General features: G+C 40.7%; 1 protein-coding gene across 1 annotated transcript in view; it reads left to right on the top strand.

Moving 5' to 3' along the window:
• The window catches only part of LOC121301929 (zinc finger protein Aiolos-like), a 33302-nt gene extending 14801 nt beyond the window's left edge, over positions 1-18501 (top strand). Inside the window, exons 4-9 of the mRNA XM_041231651.1 lie at positions 3615-3851; positions 4323-4490; positions 6393-6509; positions 12643-12759; positions 17671-18090; positions 18141-18501. Coding sequence (XP_041087585.1) covers positions 3615-3851; positions 4323-4490; positions 6393-6509; positions 12643-12759; positions 17671-18090; positions 18141-18421 — 1340 coding nt within the window. The 3' untranslated portion in view covers positions 18422-18501. The remainder of the gene's footprint in view (positions 1-3614; positions 3852-4322; positions 4491-6392; positions 6510-12642; positions 12760-17670; positions 18091-18140) is intronic.
• The last annotated feature ends 705 nt before the right edge of the window (positions 18502-19206 follow it).

Below are 19206 nucleotides of genomic sequence, written 5' to 3'. Positions count from 1 at the left end.
GTCTGCTGCTGCCTCCCCCAGCAGTACGAAGCCTTGGTGTACTTCTGGACAGCAACCTTTTCTTTGATGCCCACATCTCCTCCATGGTCAAATCTTCCTTCTACCTTGGAAACATCTCCAAAGCCCGCCCCTACCTTTGCCTCCCAGATGCGGAGATACTTTGTCGTGCATTTATCTCCTCTCGACTCGACTACTGCAACATGAAACAGTAGCAGCAACACAGTAGCTAATAGCAGATATCAGGCTTAAAGAGCATGGAAAGCAAGAGAGAACAAGTGGGTCTGGAGAGTTGAGACAAACAGCTGAAATTCCTGCAATATTGAAGTGTTCTGTGATTTTGCCCTGTTTATCCAAAGTTATGGAAAGAATCGTTAACAAGCAGTTAAGTTCTTTGTTTAGTCAGTAACAATATCATATCGGATATGCTTTCTGGTTCTCGTTCCGGGCAGGAGTGCATCACAGCTGCTTTGAAAGTTTCAAATGATATCATAACAGCCGTTTATAAAAAGCAAACTAGTGCTGCTATCTTGATAGACCTGTCAAAGACATGTGACACTGTTGATCATGCCATTCTTTTGAAAAGGTTGAGTGGTATGGGTTTCAATAAGGACTCTCTTGCATGGTTTCAGAATTATTTTTCTAATCTGGTTCAAGTGCTATACTTGCTAACAAGCATAGCTGTGGACCCTTGGCTGGCAGTCTGTGGGTTTTGTGGCGGTTTTAGCCTGGGAAGATACAAAGAACTGTAATTCTTTTCTTTTTTTCTTTTGATTTGGTTCATGAATTGAATCTATTCAGTCTTGAACAAAGACTACGTGGCGACCTGATTCAAGCATTCAAAATTCAAAAAGGTATTGACAATGTCGACCCAAGGGACTTTTTCGACCTGAAAAAAGAAACAAGGACCAGGGGTCACAAATGGGGATTAGACAAAGGGGCATTCAGAACAGAAAATAGGAGGCACTTTTTTACACAGAGAATCGTGAGGGTTTGGAATCAACTCCCCAGTAATGTTGTTGAAGCTGACACCCTGGGATCCTTCAAGAAGCTGCTTGATGAGGTTCTGGGATCAATAAGCTACTAACAACCAAACGAGCAAGATGGGCCGAATGGCCTCCTCTCCTTTGTAAACTTTCTTATGTTCTTATGTTCAGTGTGTAAAATCAGACAGATTTGTCTCTCAATCTCTTACAGTCACAAAAGGAGACCCACAGGGCTCTATTTTGGGTCCTACTCTTTTTCATTCATATAAATTATGTGGCTCAGGTAGCTGTTTTATCCATGTTTGTGCAATGACACACTTTTAGATTCAGTAGGCTCTTCGATAGCGTAGTTTCGATAGTGTCCAGCAGGCCTTTTCTGATTTCCGTCTTTTGTTGAACTCTAGCAAAACTAAATTTATGATGTTTGAATAGGAAACAAAAAATTCAGTGGTGTTTGTAATGGTGACTATAAAATTCTAACTCGTCATAAGATTGATCTGGAGCAAGTCACAACTTATAAATATCTTGGTATAGGTCTGGGTGGTGCATTAACCTTTAACACACATATTGACAATCTACAAGCTAAAGTTAAGTCTAGCCTTGTTTTTTTTTATATCGCAACAAATCTGGTTTTACGAAGTACATCCTAAATCAGATGTCGGTTCTCCTCACTCTTGATTATGTCAATTATAAAATCGCCTCCAGTATCGCTCTTAGGAGACTTGATCGCTTATACCATTCAGCGATAAGATTTGTGATGGGCGCTCTATCATGCTCACCACTGCCATCTTTATTCTTTGATTAAGTGACCCTCTTTACATATGAGGCATCTGACCCATTTGTATTAATTTACAGAGCTCTGCTTGGTATAACCCCTATGCATTATTTAAGATCGGGTGAATTTATTAAACCTGCCTAAGGTTTCTACAGTCTTTGGTCGCATCTCATTTCAGTTAGCTAATGATTGGAATGGATTTCAACCTAGACAAAAGTTAAACAGTTGTCTTACCGTGGATGCCTTTAGTCGCAGGTTTAAATGCTTGCTGACTGATATCTGTGCCTGCTGATGCTTGATTTTTCTTCTTTTAAATGTTTTGATTTTTGTTGTGCGTTTGTTTGTATGAATTGTGTTGTGTTGTGTGTTTTTGCTGCTATGGTGTGAGCCTGTTGGCCAGGTCGTTAGTGAAAATTAGAATCTGTTCTCAAGTAACTTATCTGGTTAAATAAAGGTTTAATATGAAACCCGAGCTGAATTGTGTTGGTATGATTGATTGCACTCTGGAATGTCCTATAAAGAAAGCCATGCTTTGTGGGGTGTTCTGATACAGTAAAATGTTGTATTGTAAAAATAGCATGTAGAAGAGTAGCCAAACCTTGTAAAGAAAACAGAAAATTCATTACGTAAATGGAAATCTAACAGCCTAAATCCACCCAGTAGGAAAGAATTGAATAAGGCATGACCGTTTTTGCTTGTTTTAATGCTTATGGGTTGCATGTTGCAGTTGTACAGGGTTTATAGAATTGAAAAGTTCCAGTAGTGTTTGAAAGGACCTTAATAATCCTTTATTAACTTGTCATGCCTATTGATTTTCTGTGCTTGTCCGATTGCAAAAGCTGTGAGTTTATAGTGCACAGAACTGTTATGTTTGACCTTTAACAGGGTGATAATGAAAGCAATGCCATGAGCAGTTGAACTGTCTGATTGCATGCTGCCCTATAAAGATGCTGTATTTTTTTTAAATTGAATCTCTGGCTTCAAAGCTCTAGAATGCTGTGGGGTAGAATTCCATTCTAAAGTTCCATTCTGATGCATTGGTAGAAGGAGTGACCAGGTTTGTAGGTGCAGTATGGGGCTTTACTGTACTGTACAATGACATCATCACCTTGAGGAGTCCATCAGTTGTCCCTCAGTGTGTCCTTTTACTCTGGGAATAAGGTGGGGGGGGGGGGGGGGAGGGTCATATCGCTATGGGAGAATGAAGTTAAGTCAAAGTGAAAAGGTGTTTTTGTGATCTGTCAGCCGAAGTGGCGTTGTGTTTTCCACTAGAGTTCGTTAAACGCCTACTCTCAAGAGCCAGCGAAGCTTTGGTGGGATAGCACCTACAGCTGAGTGCACTGTCAGGTGCATCCTTTGTGATGGCTTTGAAACTGCAGAGGCCCTGGCAAGAGGAATCCTTTGAAGGCACTAAAGAATATCAGCCCCTCTAGTTAGATACAGCGTCGGTGTCAGCTTCCTTGTTGTTTCAGGTGTTGGTGGTTCCAACGCTCAGTACAGGTTACATTTTGAAATATGGTCATTGAATTTAGTATATTTAAGTCTGCTTATGAGATGGGAGGCAATGGGCTTGACTTAAAGATCCTTCCGTTTTTCTTTTATTAGATTAGTTAGAGCATGCAGACAATTTAAAGCTTCCATCAAGCTGCAAGCCACAGGGCGCGTGGCAGTGCATGTGTTGACAGCTCAAAGTGAGACGGTTCCTTATCTCACAGCCTCACACCAGCGCCTCGTCCCTCACAACAGAGTGGGCTGACTGCGGTGGTCAGTGGTTGACATAAAAGCGTGGATGTGTGCCTGTTGCAGACCCGTTCACTGGCCCAGTTGCTGTTTTTTTTTTTTTTTTTCTTTTTTAGTTGAAGTTCAAGTGAAAAACGAGCGAGACGACGACTACTCCAGGATGGAGGAGGAGGAAGGCAGAGAGGCAGCCGAGATGATGCACTATACAGAGTATAACGACTATGATGGCGCGCAGAACCAAGCCAGTCCCTACGCAGGGTCCAGGGCGTCGAGCGGGAAACTCAACTGTGACATCTGCGGGCTTGCCTGCGTGAGCCTCAACGTCTTACTTGTGCACAAACGCAGCCATACTGGTAAACGCTGGTTTCTCCATAACTGACTATTTTTAAAGGTGTAAACCTGGCCACTAAAAGTCTCTTTAGCCTTTTGTGGCTTGTAAATTAGATATGTTTCACTATAGGGCTCTTTTGAGTTATCTTTTTTTTTTTTTTATGCATTTGAAATGACCGCAAGGACAATTCATTACTTGCAGTCATCATTTCATTTTTCTTTTGCTTTTGTATTGTATGCAGTAATGTTAATGACTGTGCCAATATATCGTCCCTGTGGGAGAAACTAGCAGGATTATTATAAAGTTCAGTAATTTAGATCATTTAGAATTTTTTAGAGGATTAAAACAGACGTCATTCATATTCAGTAAATCGAGACAAACAGTAAAAGCAGTTTTGCAGTCAAGTGTTTGTTGTTTTAGTTTAAGAATTAAAACGGCAACCCAAGATTGATTTTCTTCTTCTTCTTCTCCTCCTTCTTGCTAATACTTTAAGGAGAGCGCCCTTTCCACTGCACCCAGTGTGGAGCTTCGTTCACGCAGAAGGGCAATCTGCTGCGTCACATCAAGCTGCACTCTGGGGAGAAACCCTTTAAGTGCCACATGTGCAGCTATGCCTGCCGCAGACGGGACGCCCTGAGCGGCCACCTCCGCACCCATTCAGGTAACCGCATTCAAGAGAGCACCCACCCAGAATCTGTTGTCCTGGAGGTCCCCGAGGGTCTCCCCTGGTAAAGACACGGCCGTGTGGTGTGCAGCGGGAGTCACACAGTCAGGGGAGCGCAGGGGTCCCCGAGGGTCTCCCCTGGTAAAGACATGGCCGCGTGGTGTGCAGGGGGAGTCACACAGTCAGGGGAGCGCAGGGGTCCCCGAGGGTCTCCCCTGGTAAAGACACGGCTGCGTGGTGTGCAGGGGGAGTCACACAATCAGGGGAGTGGAGGGGTCCCCGAGGGTCTCCACTGGTAAAAGACACAGCCACGTGGTGTGGAGCTCCCGCAGGTTAGGGAGGCAAAACCGTCAAGGACTGTTTCTCCTCATCACGCTACAAAAGACCCTAATGGCCAAGTGAGCTCAGACAGGGCTGGCCTTTGTCCTCCAGAGACCGACAGATCGCTAGAGAGTAGAAACCTTTATCTGTCCTTTACTGGCAGATCATTCCGCATGAATATCTTTTCGGAATCTTCCTCTCGCTTCTTACATAACCCGCCCTGAAAAATATCTCTTTTGTTTTGAATTTGCAGGTCCGTCTCTTCTCAAAAGTTTCCCTACCTCAATAGCTAATTTGATGCGTATCCCTCGGTAGTGGATGTCAGTTTAAAAAAAAAAAAAACAATAACAAAAAATAGATTTTTTTTGCGGCTGCAAACAGAAGTTCCTGTTGGTTTGCTTGCATATTAACTAGCGACGCTCTGACGAAGCGCACTGCGATTTCTATTGCTTGGCAACCAGAACTTCCAAAACTCATTGCCACTGCAGTTTCAAAATGAATCACCTTATTTTCCCTTGCTGCAGTAAACTTAAGACAAGGTGAAACTAGAAGATAGCGACGCCCTGTTTACAGCAGTTTGAACTTTGTTCAAAGATTTTTAAAGTGTCTGCTTTTAGTAAATTAGATGTAGTTCAATATCCAACAAAGGAACTTGGGTAGAACAGTCTTGGCTTGTTCGTGAAACTGATACCTGCAAGAAATGTCAACAGGTATTTTTTATTTCAAAGGAAGTAATTTATGAGAAAATTCCACTGTCTGAAAATAACATGCAAAGTGCCCCCTCCATAAATGTTAGGCATGGGTAATTTGCCCACTGTATCGGAAATTGAATTAAAAATTAAAGAATACCATAACCAAAAAAAATATTATAAAGTAGGTCTTTCAAGTTTTGTATTATTATCATTATTTCTTTATTTTTAAAAAAAAAAAAAAAAAAAAAAAAAAAAAAACTTTTTTATTGGTCTACAGCGATTATAGCGCTATTGCATTCTGGAATCTCATTACTCACAAAAGATGCCGTGAATAATGCAATAAAAATGAGATGAGTGGTCTGGATTTATGTGGTACAACTGAAATTTGATATCAGAGGTGATCCACACATGTAAGTCTGCATGACTGCTTGAAAGATGCATATCGGTTTGATAAGAAGTTGAGTATATCAGCCTCACTACCTGGCCCTTCTATGGTTGCTTTATGTAATAGTGACTGCATGCATCTCCAGTAGTTGCATAGATAGGGTTTCAGTTGTGCAGTAAGAAGCTAGACGAGAAATCGATTTAACCATTCATTTGCGGAAAAAAAGAACAACAGATTATTTTATCATGAGTCAGTAAAAAAGAAACTGCATTATGAATCAGTTGGGGTTATATTATCACCTGCTCAATTACTCAGGCATGTGCAGGTATTTTCCAGTGCAACGCAGAGAAATGGTGTTACTTACTGTGAATCAACTTCAATCTGACTGAGGAATCGCTAGTTCACATGAGTAAACTTTGAAGTAACCCTTTTTCTTTAATTGTTTTTGCAGAACACTTTGATTGATTGTACATTTGATTTATTTATGTGTTTGTTTTTTAGTGGAAAAACCGTACAAATGTAACCACTGTGGACGGAGCTACAAGCAGCGCAGCTCACTGGAAGAACACAAAGAGCGTTGCCATGTGTACATACAAAGCAAAGGACTCGGGGACGGAGGTAACAGCCACCATTAACCCTTTCATCCCAGGAGCCCAGGTTTTTTTTCTGTTTGCTAATAACTAGCTTATAATGGTACTGGACTTCCTGTGGCTTTTTGTATACAAACTAGTCGCATGGAGTAAATTAGGGTTCTGCTGTACCAGCGATCAGCTCTAGAAACTTGTCTTTTTCTTCTCATTGGCCGGTTTTAAGGTTGTGTGCTAATTCGACTGCCCAGTCCCATACAGCCAGATCAATGGACAGTGTAATCGCTCACAAACGAAGCAAAGCATAGGTTCAGGGAGGGAACTCACTTTAACCTCAGATCAAATCATCTAAACACATTTTAATGTCAGATCAAACTGTCAATAGAATAGCTAGTATCTCATTCCAGTGATCTATCCTCACTCCGTTACGTCCTTGCTGTGCGCCAGAGTTAGCCTCCTCCTCCCCAGCCTCATGCTGTCTGGCTTCGTCTAACGGGGGAGGGCAGCTATCCTGCCCCCCTGCTCATGGGTACCTCGAAAGGCAAGTCCAAAGACTGTGTGAAAGTATGTGTAATGTAGTGATGTTGCCAAGATGAGCTTTAATAATGAATCTATCGCATGAGTTTTGCTAACCGAGCTTGTTCACCTTTTAGTGAACCTTGTTTAAGTGTAGGTGGAGACCCCTTAACTGTTTTTCCATTGCCATAAATAAGGACCTTCCCAGAAGCACTTTTTAAGACACTTCCTTGGTCTAAATCATGTGAAGTTTTAGTTGAACTGCCCGTGATAAAGGGCTGTTACATTGAAATTATCAACACTCCCACCAAAAGAAAAAGATACCATTTCGTATCAGTCCTGTTTCCTTTGTGATAAACTCTACCACAGCAGTCTGTTTGGTTTATAATCTGCACGGCCTGTGTTTTAAACGTTATCATAAAAATGTTTAAGATATAACCCTATAACCCACGATTTAACAGTTTCTGCCTGCATCTTGCTTCTTGCTGGTTTTACAGGAGGGTGCAAATTTATGTTAACACCCCCAATGAGTGATTGCTAATTTAATTGATTTTTGATTGACTTTAACAGGCCGCACGTGCAATTGATTTATAACAGTAAGAGAAAAGGAACACACAGCCGCACATGGTAAAATGCAGGAGACTTTTTAGAAGTTGTTTAAGATGCCTAATTAAAGCACAAAATGTTATTTCATTTTTACACATTGTTTCTGTAGCACTGATTACTGACCAAAAATTGCAGTTCTCACACCCAGAGGTTTGCATGCAGGGAGGTATGCAAAGGATAGAAATGACTAATCTGGAGGTGTTCTGATAGATTTTCACACTACTGTGTATATCAGGAGAACATATAAGATTGATTGATTGAACTATGCCATTGCTGGGGGTGATCGGGGGTTTCTAGGAGTCGGAGTACAATTGGCCAAGCGCCGCCCGGGTAGGGAGGGTTTAGGTCGGCAGGGAAATCCGCGGTTCACTGCGCACCAGCGCCCCCTGTGGCCGTTAGGGAGTCTGCTGATCTGCAGTGGAGCAATCAGATCTGTGTCGACGGGGGGGTTGCAGCGGTGAAATGGGATACAAATAATAATACCTGGGCATTCCAAACTGGGGAGAAAACGGGGGTAAAAACCATTGGCAATGACTAAATAAAAAAAATTATAATAATAATTCAGTGTCAGGAAAAAAAAAAAGTTGTGGATATTGCAGACAGCAGTACAGACACAAGGTGTCATTCTACCACTCACTAATAAAAAAAATAAAAAAAAAACCCACAGTGATTGTTTCTGGATTGTTAACAGTTGATTTCAGTATTTTGCTTGTGAATTTTGCTTTGCAGAGAACCCAGAACGTGGTGTTTCCTTTCATTGAAATGGAATCAGCCACATTTCAAAGGCAGATAACATTGTAGGTCATTTCGTGCATTGACCTATTTAACTGCACCAAAAGCTGGTGTGAAATACTTGAAGAATCTTGCTGATTTAGAAAGCTTGCGTGTATGTATGTGCGATCAAAAGATTCTGAAAATGATACTACAGTTCTGTAATTCTCTGAAAAAGATCTTGTGCATTATAACTGTCATTTTAATGAAGTTTTTTACATTTTTAAACCGATCTAAAAAACTTTCAATATGTTTTTATCCTCCCAACAGACTTGCTAATTATTTGATTGCTGAAATGTGTACATTTATTACCAGATAGACAATGAGCAAAGTGTCATACAGCACAGTGAAAGCATGGCAAACACAGGGAAGCATTGTAAAGTATAGTAAGGTATGGTAAAGTGTATTTAAAAAACATGGCATACCAGGGTAAACGTTGGTAAATGCATAACTTGGCAGCCTCTACAGTTAACACAAAATAGATCACAGTGCCGCATTGACAAATTATGAGACTTACAGGCGGGCAGTCAGTTCTCGTTAACATGAATTTCAAAGCTCCAGCACACAGTTTGCACCACTAATTGGTATTATCATTGGTAGCCTATAAGTCCTTTTTTATTTAAGTTAGTCAGGGGTGCAGTGCTAAATTGTGCACAATTACAAACCTCCTGCACATTAATAGAATAGGTGTGTTTCCTGTTCGTATACAGATGTTCAGAATGGGCTGGAGGGGTTAGAGGCACACGTGTGCAGTCTATAGCTCCCAACACATTGGGGAAACCAGAAATGTGGAATGGGTTAAAATAGCAAACTTGAGTTAGTGTTTAAAATGCAAGCAGGTGCAAATGCCATCTCAATAGTAAAGTGATATGGCAGCAAGTACAGCTGAAAAGTCACAGTAACACAGTAGTACAAAAGTGTGTAGGCAGACGGGTACACAATGTTGAACAGGCTGAGCATTTGAAATTTCAGAGCGACAGAACGTCACACAAGTTAAGAAGCTATTTAAATGGAATTTGGAGATGCATTGGTCTGTAGTTTGTGACCAACAGAACGAGCTGTGTGTAGTCATCGTGAGCAGAGTGACACCGGGGTGATGAGATTCAAAAAGGAAATGATGTCAAATGTGTTCCTTTATTATCTAGCGGTAAACACTTGTAATTGGTTCTAAAGGAAACGGTGTTCAAACCTGCCAGACTCTGGGCTCAGTTTATGCAACACAGGACTACCTGAAGCCTCCAGCCCTCTGATTCGGATCTTGCATCATCAGATAATGCCTTCAGGTTGCACAATGAGCCTCCTCTCTTTGTTCTACTCTCCATCACTTTTCAACCGCATTAGAGCAGACACAGGAAGCAATGCCTCTGTCTTCTTGCTTTCTACTCTGCACTTGTGGTTTTTGACTTTTTTTTGTGTGTCCATTATTTTGTATTTTTTTTTAAATATGAAGTTTAAAAAAAAAGCGAGAGAGAGAGCGCGAGAGAGAGAGCAAGAGAGAGAGAAAAAGAGAGAGAGAGAGAGAGCTTTAAAAAATGGGGTTATGGAGACTCTTCATGCAGTGACCCTTTTTTGGTTGCAAAAAATAACGTTATATATATATAATATATATATATATATATATATATATATATATATATATATATATATAATATATACAATATCAGGCTTTCTGTAGTTCTAGGGGCTCATCCTGTTGGTTCCTCAACCTGTGTAGTCCAGGCTCACCTTCCAATACTTGTTCTCCACCTCCTTTGCAACTCTATCTCCAATCTGGGGGTCACTGCCCTCCATCACCCAGCCTTGGTGACCCCTGACCGAGGTCGCACCTCAAACGAGGGCGGCTCCTATCGGTCTAGAAGGCGAGATCCTGGGCCAAACAGTCAGTCATCCCACACTACACTTTACATCTCACAATACTGAGCTTCAGTCTTTGAAACCCACGTTTCCATGACGACAGAGCATTTAGTAATAGCCAACATGCTGAATACTGCTGTTAATTATCCATTTACATGCCTAGCAGGAAGCTATGCAATCTCTGTTTGTAAGTTAACAGTAGTTCTGCGACTTGTTTAGAAATAGCTTTATGATACGCAGGGGTGCAGTGTGAAGTCCGGCAATGGAAAACAGGGCAGAAGGCTTGTGGTGTGCACAGCGCACACGCTAACAACCTGCCTCTTTTTTTGGGCCGTTCATTCTAATGCAAACGCCTGTTAACTGCGCAGTGATAATTCAACAGTTTTACTTTTTGTCCTTTGTCACGTAAATAAAATATGCATCGACTAGTTTAGATTGTCTTATAAATCAGTAAAACAGAGGCTCCTTATCTAAACCAAAGCAGCAGAAGATGAAAATGAGCAGAGCCACAAAGTTCTTTTGAAGTCAAAACAAGTTTTAAATATATATGTGTGTGTGTGTGTGTGTGTATGTATATATATATATATATATATATATATATATATATATATATATATATATATATATATATATATATATACATATATATCAAACACTTCAGTATTTTCATGCGGTTTTCTTTTGGTTTTGTTTTTTAAATACATGTTCATTTTTTTATTGTTTGTTGACTGAATCTGCTTCTAGCAAGTGAGTTGAATAATCCTTGCAGTCCTTTCAGTGAATCAAAACCTTTATTTATCCAAATGAGTCAATTGAGAAGAAATTCTCATTTCCAATGAGGACCTGGCAACAACATAAAACACAATAAATAAGGAATAAAAGAAAAAAACAGCACATAATCAACTGTAAAACATAAAACATAAACCTCAACAGCACCTCGGCGGGCGCAGTTGCCAGTCAGCAATGAGTCGGCCCTACGGCTAAAAGAAACCTCCGATAAGAACTGTTCTGATTTGAACTTTTGTTGAAACTCATTCCAGTCTGCTGCAAACTGAAATGAGCGACAACCACAAACTGTCGCTACCCTGCATGGGAGCAACCAGCTTAATAAAATGACTGGACCTTAAGTAGAGCGCTCCAGTAAACTACACAAGTAAGCAGGCTTTTCCCTATTAAGGTTCGGTTGCACATACCAGTGTTTCAGTCTGCTTTATGTAGAGAGGGACGGATAATCAGCTTGTAAAGGTTCTGTAGGGGACGCTAGGGACACATCTTATAGCAGATGGGCATAACACCTCTAGATTCATCAGTAGGCTTTAGGGGACAGAGTGGTTGCGGTGACGTCACGGACCCAGGAAGAAGCGCCACAAAACAACGGATGGTATTGGCAAACAGCACTGCTGCGCTTGTATTTTAACTGAGTGAAAAAATACAAGATTTCAACAAACAAAAGACACAAGAAAAAAGACGCGTTGGCCAGAATAAACGATAGCAGTAACAAGTGTCGTGCTGGTTAACAAACCAGCAAGTCTAGAAAATGTTATTTCAAATGATTCAGAGATACCCGGGTATTTAATAAGTAAGGGGTCTAAGTGAGGAGACATGAGCAATACAGTCCCCTTCCCTAGTCTTGCTGTGAATCATGTGTAGTTGTCATAATTTGTGCCGGTACTGTACAGTATAAAAAATATAAGAATCCACTATCATATCATGTTTTTGTCACTTAGTAATAATATTTAGGCTAAACAAAATATTTGGGAAAACTGAGAAATTTCAGCAGGATTTGTACAGGATTAGAAGATTTATATCAACTGATTATAATAATCTAACTTTAGGAAAAGAAACAGCATGTTAAAAAAAAAAAATGACAGAATGAGTGATGAACAGTGTGTCATGATAAAAGAAAATAATGAAACAATGGGAATCCAGCATAAAGTTTCTGCTGCCGCTATTGAAAGGAGTTTCTTTGCAAAAAGAAAAAACGCCACCCCGTTGCACAAAATAGTTGAGCCAACCTTAAACTATCTTTCTGTGCAAACGCGTCCAGAGGCTAGCATTTCTACTTCCGATGCAAAAGATATATAGTGCGGGTCATGTCCTTCTATCGCGGCTCTTGGAGACCACAGGATGTATCTCTCTATATCTCTTTGAACTTCCACTGGCCACAACCTGTGCCTGTCACCCGTTGGCAAAAATTATAATTACGTCAGGCCTCCTCAGCCAACTTCCTCTCAGCTAGAGACACCAGGTTTTTTTTATTTTTTTTTGGCGTGGAAACAAAGAAAGAACACTAGCGGTAATCTTTTTGCTTCTTCTTCTTCTGCTGCTGCTTCTTCTTCTTCTTCTGCTGCTTCTTCTTCTTGTTAATCGTGCATGTAATAATAAACACATCTCTACGTTGTTTTATGAAAAAACAGAGCCTGAAGAAGTGAGAGCCGCCAAAACACAGATGGGAACAGAACGCACTCTAGTGCTGGACAGATTGGCAAGCAGCGTAGCCAAAAGAAAGAGTTCCATGCCTCAAAAATTCATTGGTAAGATTTTCAATTTTGTGGCGGATTGTGTGTGTGTGTGTGTGTGTGTGTGTGTGTGTGTGTGTGTGTGTGGTTCCGAAATGTTTGTGGGTTTTTTTTTTTGTTTTTGTTTTTTTTTATTTATTGCACCAACAACTTGTACAGCCTACGTCTTGGATGCGCTGCTGTTTTGAAAACGCACTGCTGTAAAATTATCTTTCCATTCTCTTGCATCGACTGTGTCGGCTGATCAAAGCCTCTTAGTTGCTTAACACTGTTCAGACTTTGTTCATTGTTTGTGGTATCTCTGTAATGTAAAAAAAAAAAAAAAAAAAAAAAAAAATGAACACAGCAAAGAGAATGTCTAATTGAAATTTCAGGTAGATCCTTTCGTTTCTTTCACGTTTACTGTACCGTAACAAACCGTATATGAAAGCTTTTGTTTAGGAAACAAGCATGACGGTGTTAAATAAATTAACCTTGTGGTTTTGCTAAACAAATAAAAAAATAGATGCAGGCTTGTTTCAAATGAGAATAAAGCGTTACATTTTGCTTGTTTGGTTTGTGTGTGTGTGTGTGCTTTATTTTATAATGTCTGCCTTTTTAGTTTTGCAAATCTGTTTATGGTTGCCTACTGAGTAGTCAGTTTCAATAAAGCAGATTGTAGCAACTGATTGTATCTCTTATTAATGTCACAGTAGGTGCTTTTATATTGTTATTTAAAAACAAAAGGTGTATTTTTTTTAAACGGTACATTGCTATTTGAGAAATAAATCATTGTTCTAAAATTGGATTCAGTTAAATGATTAGCACTTTGTTTCTTGTGAAATTGCACAGAAGACAACAGGTTGTTTGATTTGTGGAGGGAGGGCTGCAAGGGGTTAAACAACACCTTTATATGGTGATTTGGCAAAGCGAGTGGGATGTTACAGGTGGGAAGGAGTGAGTGCTAAAATGTGATTATTTGCCACCAGCAGGCTGTGTTTTGCATATAAAATTCAATTTATTTTACAGAACAGTTTAAACAAAGCTTATGCAACAAATTGAGCAACGTCAAGCATGATGTGTTTATCACTGCGATAAAAATAAAATACTGTAGTTCTGTTTGCATCCCCTCCCTCAGAAATAAATATTAGTGAAAGTAGGTTATATCCCCTTCAGTCGCTGCGTGCACGATCGCACCAGGTTAAGTTTCCTATCTGTGTATCTTTTTCAAAGTTATGGCAGGGCAACTCTCAAACTCCGTAGCATTCACCAGAAACTGGTTTAAAATTTCAGAAAATTTGAATAGGAAATCGTGAACGAAAGAGGATATCCAGGAGTCCCATCCAATCTATTCCTTCCAGCAGCTGCATGTTTTGCGAGGTTTCATGCATGATGCGCACATTTTGGCTGCTTGTGGCATTCTAGCTTGCCATTAACCAGAGTGTTCCCAAACCAGAGAAACTCAAACCCTGCAAACCTGTATACAAATGGATCCATCCATCTGCCCAACATGGGATTTGAACCGGGGACCTCCTTGTTACAACCACTGGACCAGAAGAAGAAATAATAATAAATAATAATAATAATAATAATAATAATAATAATAATAATTCTTCATTTTAAGAGAAAGTGTTTTGTGTACGGTGCCTCTCTTGCTGTCTCCCACAATGTCTTCTCATTAGAAGTTACAGCCTAATGATCTTTTCATATGAAAAGTTTTAGTAAAATAAGAGCATATAGAAGAGGCTGCTTTTACAGCAGGACTAATACCAAAAAAACATTTGCAAAACTGTAGCATCGTTAAATACGAAAACTTCTATTTACTTTCAGTGTGAAAAAATAGTCCAGCCGTTGCATAAGTTACAAAGACATTGCCCCAAGTATTGCTCAGTACTGAATTATTTCTGTACTTGAGTTGATTCTTAATGGAGTTTGCCATTGCAAGTTCAGTCGCAACAAGAAGATTCTATCAGGTGTAAAGTTACAGGGTCTTTTCACCAAAGGTGTGAACAGAGAGAAAAAGGTTTCTCTGCAGATCAGTTTCTGTGAATGTGTCAAAACCGTGAGTTATAGCATATGATATGCAAAGCAGGAGGGTTTTTCAGCCAGCGCTGCACAATGCATGATGCTTTTGTGGGAAACGAAAAAAAAAAAAATTAAATAGTAAGATTATTATTTAAATGCATTCCTTGATATAAAAACTGATTAATGTAGAAAAAAACTAGGGTAACTGCAGCGAGATGCACAGATCTCATTACGTGTATGCAAATGGATTTTGAAACCAATTCTTCAAATATTACCTATACTGTCAATAAGCAGTGATCTAAGCACAAACAGCAATATATAGTAGAATCATACAGAATTCATATCACGGGATATTTGAAAACAAAAGTGCAGATTTAAGATTTTACTGGCCCTTAATCTGACATTAAATTACATTGTTACAATTTCCAAAGGTGCAGTTCAGAGCCCAAGTGCAGTTGGCCGGGCAGAAGGAGGTGAGAAGTCATAATCTTTGTAAATGCGAATGGAAAATTATCATGCTTGTGGTCTTAAGACCATTCCTTTCAGCTAAAGTGAGAAAGTAGTGTCTTGTTTGCTCTGTGGGTGTTAAAACACATCATAGATAGGACCTGAAAAAGATAAAGAATTAATTTACTGTAAACCCCCGCTCCACCCCCCTTTTGTACCCACAATTCCTGTTTGAAAGTGGAGTAGATAGCTGCCATTTGATTAGTGATTAAACACAACGAGCAAAACTTTCTAAGTGTGGGAACCGTAAATACTTTCAGCAACACAGATTTAAAAAAATAAATACAAATCTGTATCGTTTTGGCCTTTTTGTTAGCATGTCCCCTGCCAGTGAGTGATGCTTTTCAGCTTGAGAAGTGAGAATGAGGCTGCCTTTTAACAGCAACAGAAATCCAGTGGAAAAGGTGCACAAAACAGCTCTTTAATCAACCATAATCCGCCTGAACAAGCTTTCCGAAAACATTCTCCACTCTATCTCAGTCCCCTTGCCCGGTGCAGATGCTGGTTTTTCCAGTACTGGTCCGTTAAGAGGGACCACCGCAACTAATCACTGCCTTTCCATATTAATTCAAGTTCTAGATGAGGTTCTGATAAACCTCTGCAAATGCTGGAAGGTGACTACAGCCTTACACAACTTAGTAGCCCTGCAAACAATCTTTGTCTTTGGACACGTAGCAATCGGAAACATCTATTTTTCTAATGAATTCAATCAAAGACTTCAGGAAACGCACCTATAATTAAAGGACTTGGTGGAGTGGAAACTGTTGCTCTGCTGTTTTTTAACATGTCACATAGCTGAAGTTGAGCTGATCCCCCCCCCCCCCTTCCCCGCCCTTGCAAGTAGACTGTAATCAGAAGGAGGCAGGCGTTAGTTAAAGCCCCTTTCAAGTGGTTTCCCCTGAGGTTTGTGCTGCTCGCTGCGCTTCCCCCCAGCAAGTGAGCTTGGGGAGCAAAGCATGCAACAGCTCTCTTCACACTCCAAAATGATGACCACTTTCAAGCAGGCAGCTAATAATAGAGCCGAAACACATGCAAAGTCCCAGCTATGTGGCTTGTGAAAAAAAATCTAGCAACCATTTCATGGGGGTTTGAACAAATGAAAAAAAGTAGGGGTGGTGGGGGGGTTCGATAAACGATACCGTACCTTCGAGCAAGTCAAGCACGAACCCAGCATGAATTCGTCCCCCGTCTCTTACTGTTTATTTTCGTTCCTTATTAATTCGACACGCACTGTTATTTTTGTACAAAGCGTCTTTCATGCTTAATATATAGACTTCGGTTAACCAAACAATACAATCCGTTCAAGAAGGGATTGTCATCTCTCCCCATTAAATAGCTACAAATCTTATACCTACGCAATTCAATGTGCAGCTCTGTGGTTTGAAGGACTGTGCTGCAGTGCTTTTTCAAAGCCACGTTAGGAGGCCTTTGCTTCAATGCAGTGGTAAACTGTATAGGGGATCTTCTTTACTGAGGTGTGTCATTCCTTTCTGATTAAACGGTGCTAAAAAATGTTTCAGTTTAACAGGCTTTAAACCAGTCTGAAGAAGAGAGCGGACACAGCCTGCCAAATTCTTAATGCGTAAAGAGATATATTTTTTTTTATTCCAAACGGTCATGAGAAGTTTTTTTTTCCTCTGTGGTAAAAATGCCAATTACAGTTCTAAAGTAAAATACAGAAAAACTTTAAGACTACTTCCAAGTTCCAGCATTAAATTATTTCTGAATTGGTAACTTTTTTGTGTGTGCGTGTCTCCTTTCCTTAAAAAAAAAAAACATGCATGAAGAAAGTAGCTTTGAGGGATGAATCAGTAAAATGGGGATGCTTGGAAAGCCAGCTTTTATTCAGCTAAGGGAGAACTGGGACTGAGACCCCACCACAAAGACTGTGGTAATCACACTGCTATTGTTGCCAGAGCAGACCTTTTACCCAAACTGGGGTCCCTAGTTATCCACCAAGTATCGAATAAACTGGAGAAGCATGAGTTCATACCTTGCATAACATCAGCAACACATCAGTACCGCATCTGCAAAGCTGCATGTGCACAGCATTTAACAAAAAAAAAAAAACACTGAAACCATCCTCTGGTTATTGTATAATATTTTGACGCACATTCCTTGCAAGAAAGAAAAAAAAAACGTGAGCAGGTCGTTCTCTGTAGTATTTGTGGTAAAAGGCTGCTTATTGTGCACCGCCCACCTTTGGCTGACTCACCATTACATGTTTTAGTAATTCCTGTTACGGTAAAGCCTCTTGCAGTTTTATTCCGGTTTTCTTTTTTCAAAAGAAAATTGAACACTTTGTATCTATGTACAGTACCTGAGCCGGATTTAACCCTCCTGGGCTCAGATCGCACCATTACAGAACTCCAACTGAACCATTCATTTTCATTTTATTCCCACCCCGGCACACAGGTGACAAACGTCTCTGCCTGGACATCAGCTACAACAACAGCCTGATGTACAGCAAGGAGAGCGAGCTGATCCAGCGGGGCATGATGGAGCAGGCCAGGGGCTACATGGGTGCCGAGAACATGCGACCCTTGATCCAGACCCCTCCGGCCGGCGCTCCTCCTCCCGAGATGGTCCCTGTAATCAGCAGTGCCTTCCCGCTGTCCCTCACCCGCTCCGACATGAACGGCCACGAGCCCGAGGGGGGGAGCCACCAGCACCCGCGGGTCAAACGTCAGCCTTCCAACAGGGGCCCGTCTCCCAGCACTAGCGGGCACGAATCCCCCGAAGCAGACAGCCACCCCCAGGAGGAGCGAGGGCAAGGGCACGGCGTCTTCAACCTGGATCACCTGCTCCTGTGGGGCCGGCGTCGCAACGTTGCCTGGTCCAGCCCCAGGGTGGCCCCCCCCCACCCCACCCGCACCCCCCCCACCACCTCAAAGACCTGCCCCTCCGACCCTACGAGGCCGGCAGGCCCCCCCTGTCGCCCCACGACATGTTCAGGGTGATCAGCGGGGAGGGGGAGGCTGTCCCTGCTTTCCGCTGCGAGCACTGCCATGTCCTGTTCCTCGACTACGTCATGTTCACCATCCACATGGGCTGCCATGGCTTTAGGGACCCTTTCGAGTGCAACGTGTGTGGATACCGGAGCCAGGACAGGTACGAGTTCTCATCGCACATAGCGCGCGGGGAGCACCGCTTCATAAACAAATGAGGCTTTTCATGCGTTTTTTTGTCTTTTCTTTTTTCAAAAGTAGCATTGCTTTTTTTTTTTTCCTTGTGTAAGACTGTTTATAAAGCATTTTCAGGGATACAACGTGTGTATGTACAGTAGATGTATGAATGAATGAAAAAGAAGTATTTGGATTTACACTTAAGGTTTAAATAGAAATAAAAATGTAATGTACACTGCAGTTATACCTCCTTTCAAACCTATATATATATATATATATATATATATATATATATATATATATATATATAGTGTGTGTGTGTGTAGATAAACAACTCGTCTTATCTAAGTCTGAATGTTTTGTAGGCAATCTGTATTAGAACTTTGATTTCCGGCACAGGCCGTTTAAAAAAAAAAATTAGAATTCAATTTTACAAAACCTGAATGTTGCCCATTTTAACGTTAAATTATACTAATTGAAGCAGTGACTTTAAATATGTACAATACAAACAAATACTAGACTACTATGTTGTTAGCCCATTTTTTAAAACAAACGATATGGCTCTGTATACTCCTCTGTAATTTTAAGGGTGTATTTTTAAGTAAATGTAGTTTCGGTTACAAAACTTATAAACTTATAGCTGCACCTTAGCTTTGTCTTAACTGCACTGTGGCTTGTTCTCATTTGAAATTACTGTATTAAGATTCTGAGTGCACTAACAGGTAGATTTGCTCTTTGTTTTTAAATATTAAAGCCTGTGACACAAGAGAAGATTTTGGCAACTTGCAAAACAACATTTTTGAGCAATTTTAACTGTGAATGGTTA

The sequence above is a fragment of the Polyodon spathula genome, chromosome 28 (genome assembly GCF_017654505.1).
Source record: "Polyodon spathula isolate WHYD16114869_AA chromosome 28, ASM1765450v1, whole genome shotgun sequence".
Lineage (NCBI taxonomy): Eukaryota > Metazoa > Chordata > Actinopteri > Acipenseriformes > Polyodontidae > Polyodon > Polyodon spathula.
The sequence above is the reverse complement of the archived record's forward strand: the minus strand, read 5'-3'. Positions and strand labels throughout refer to the sequence as shown.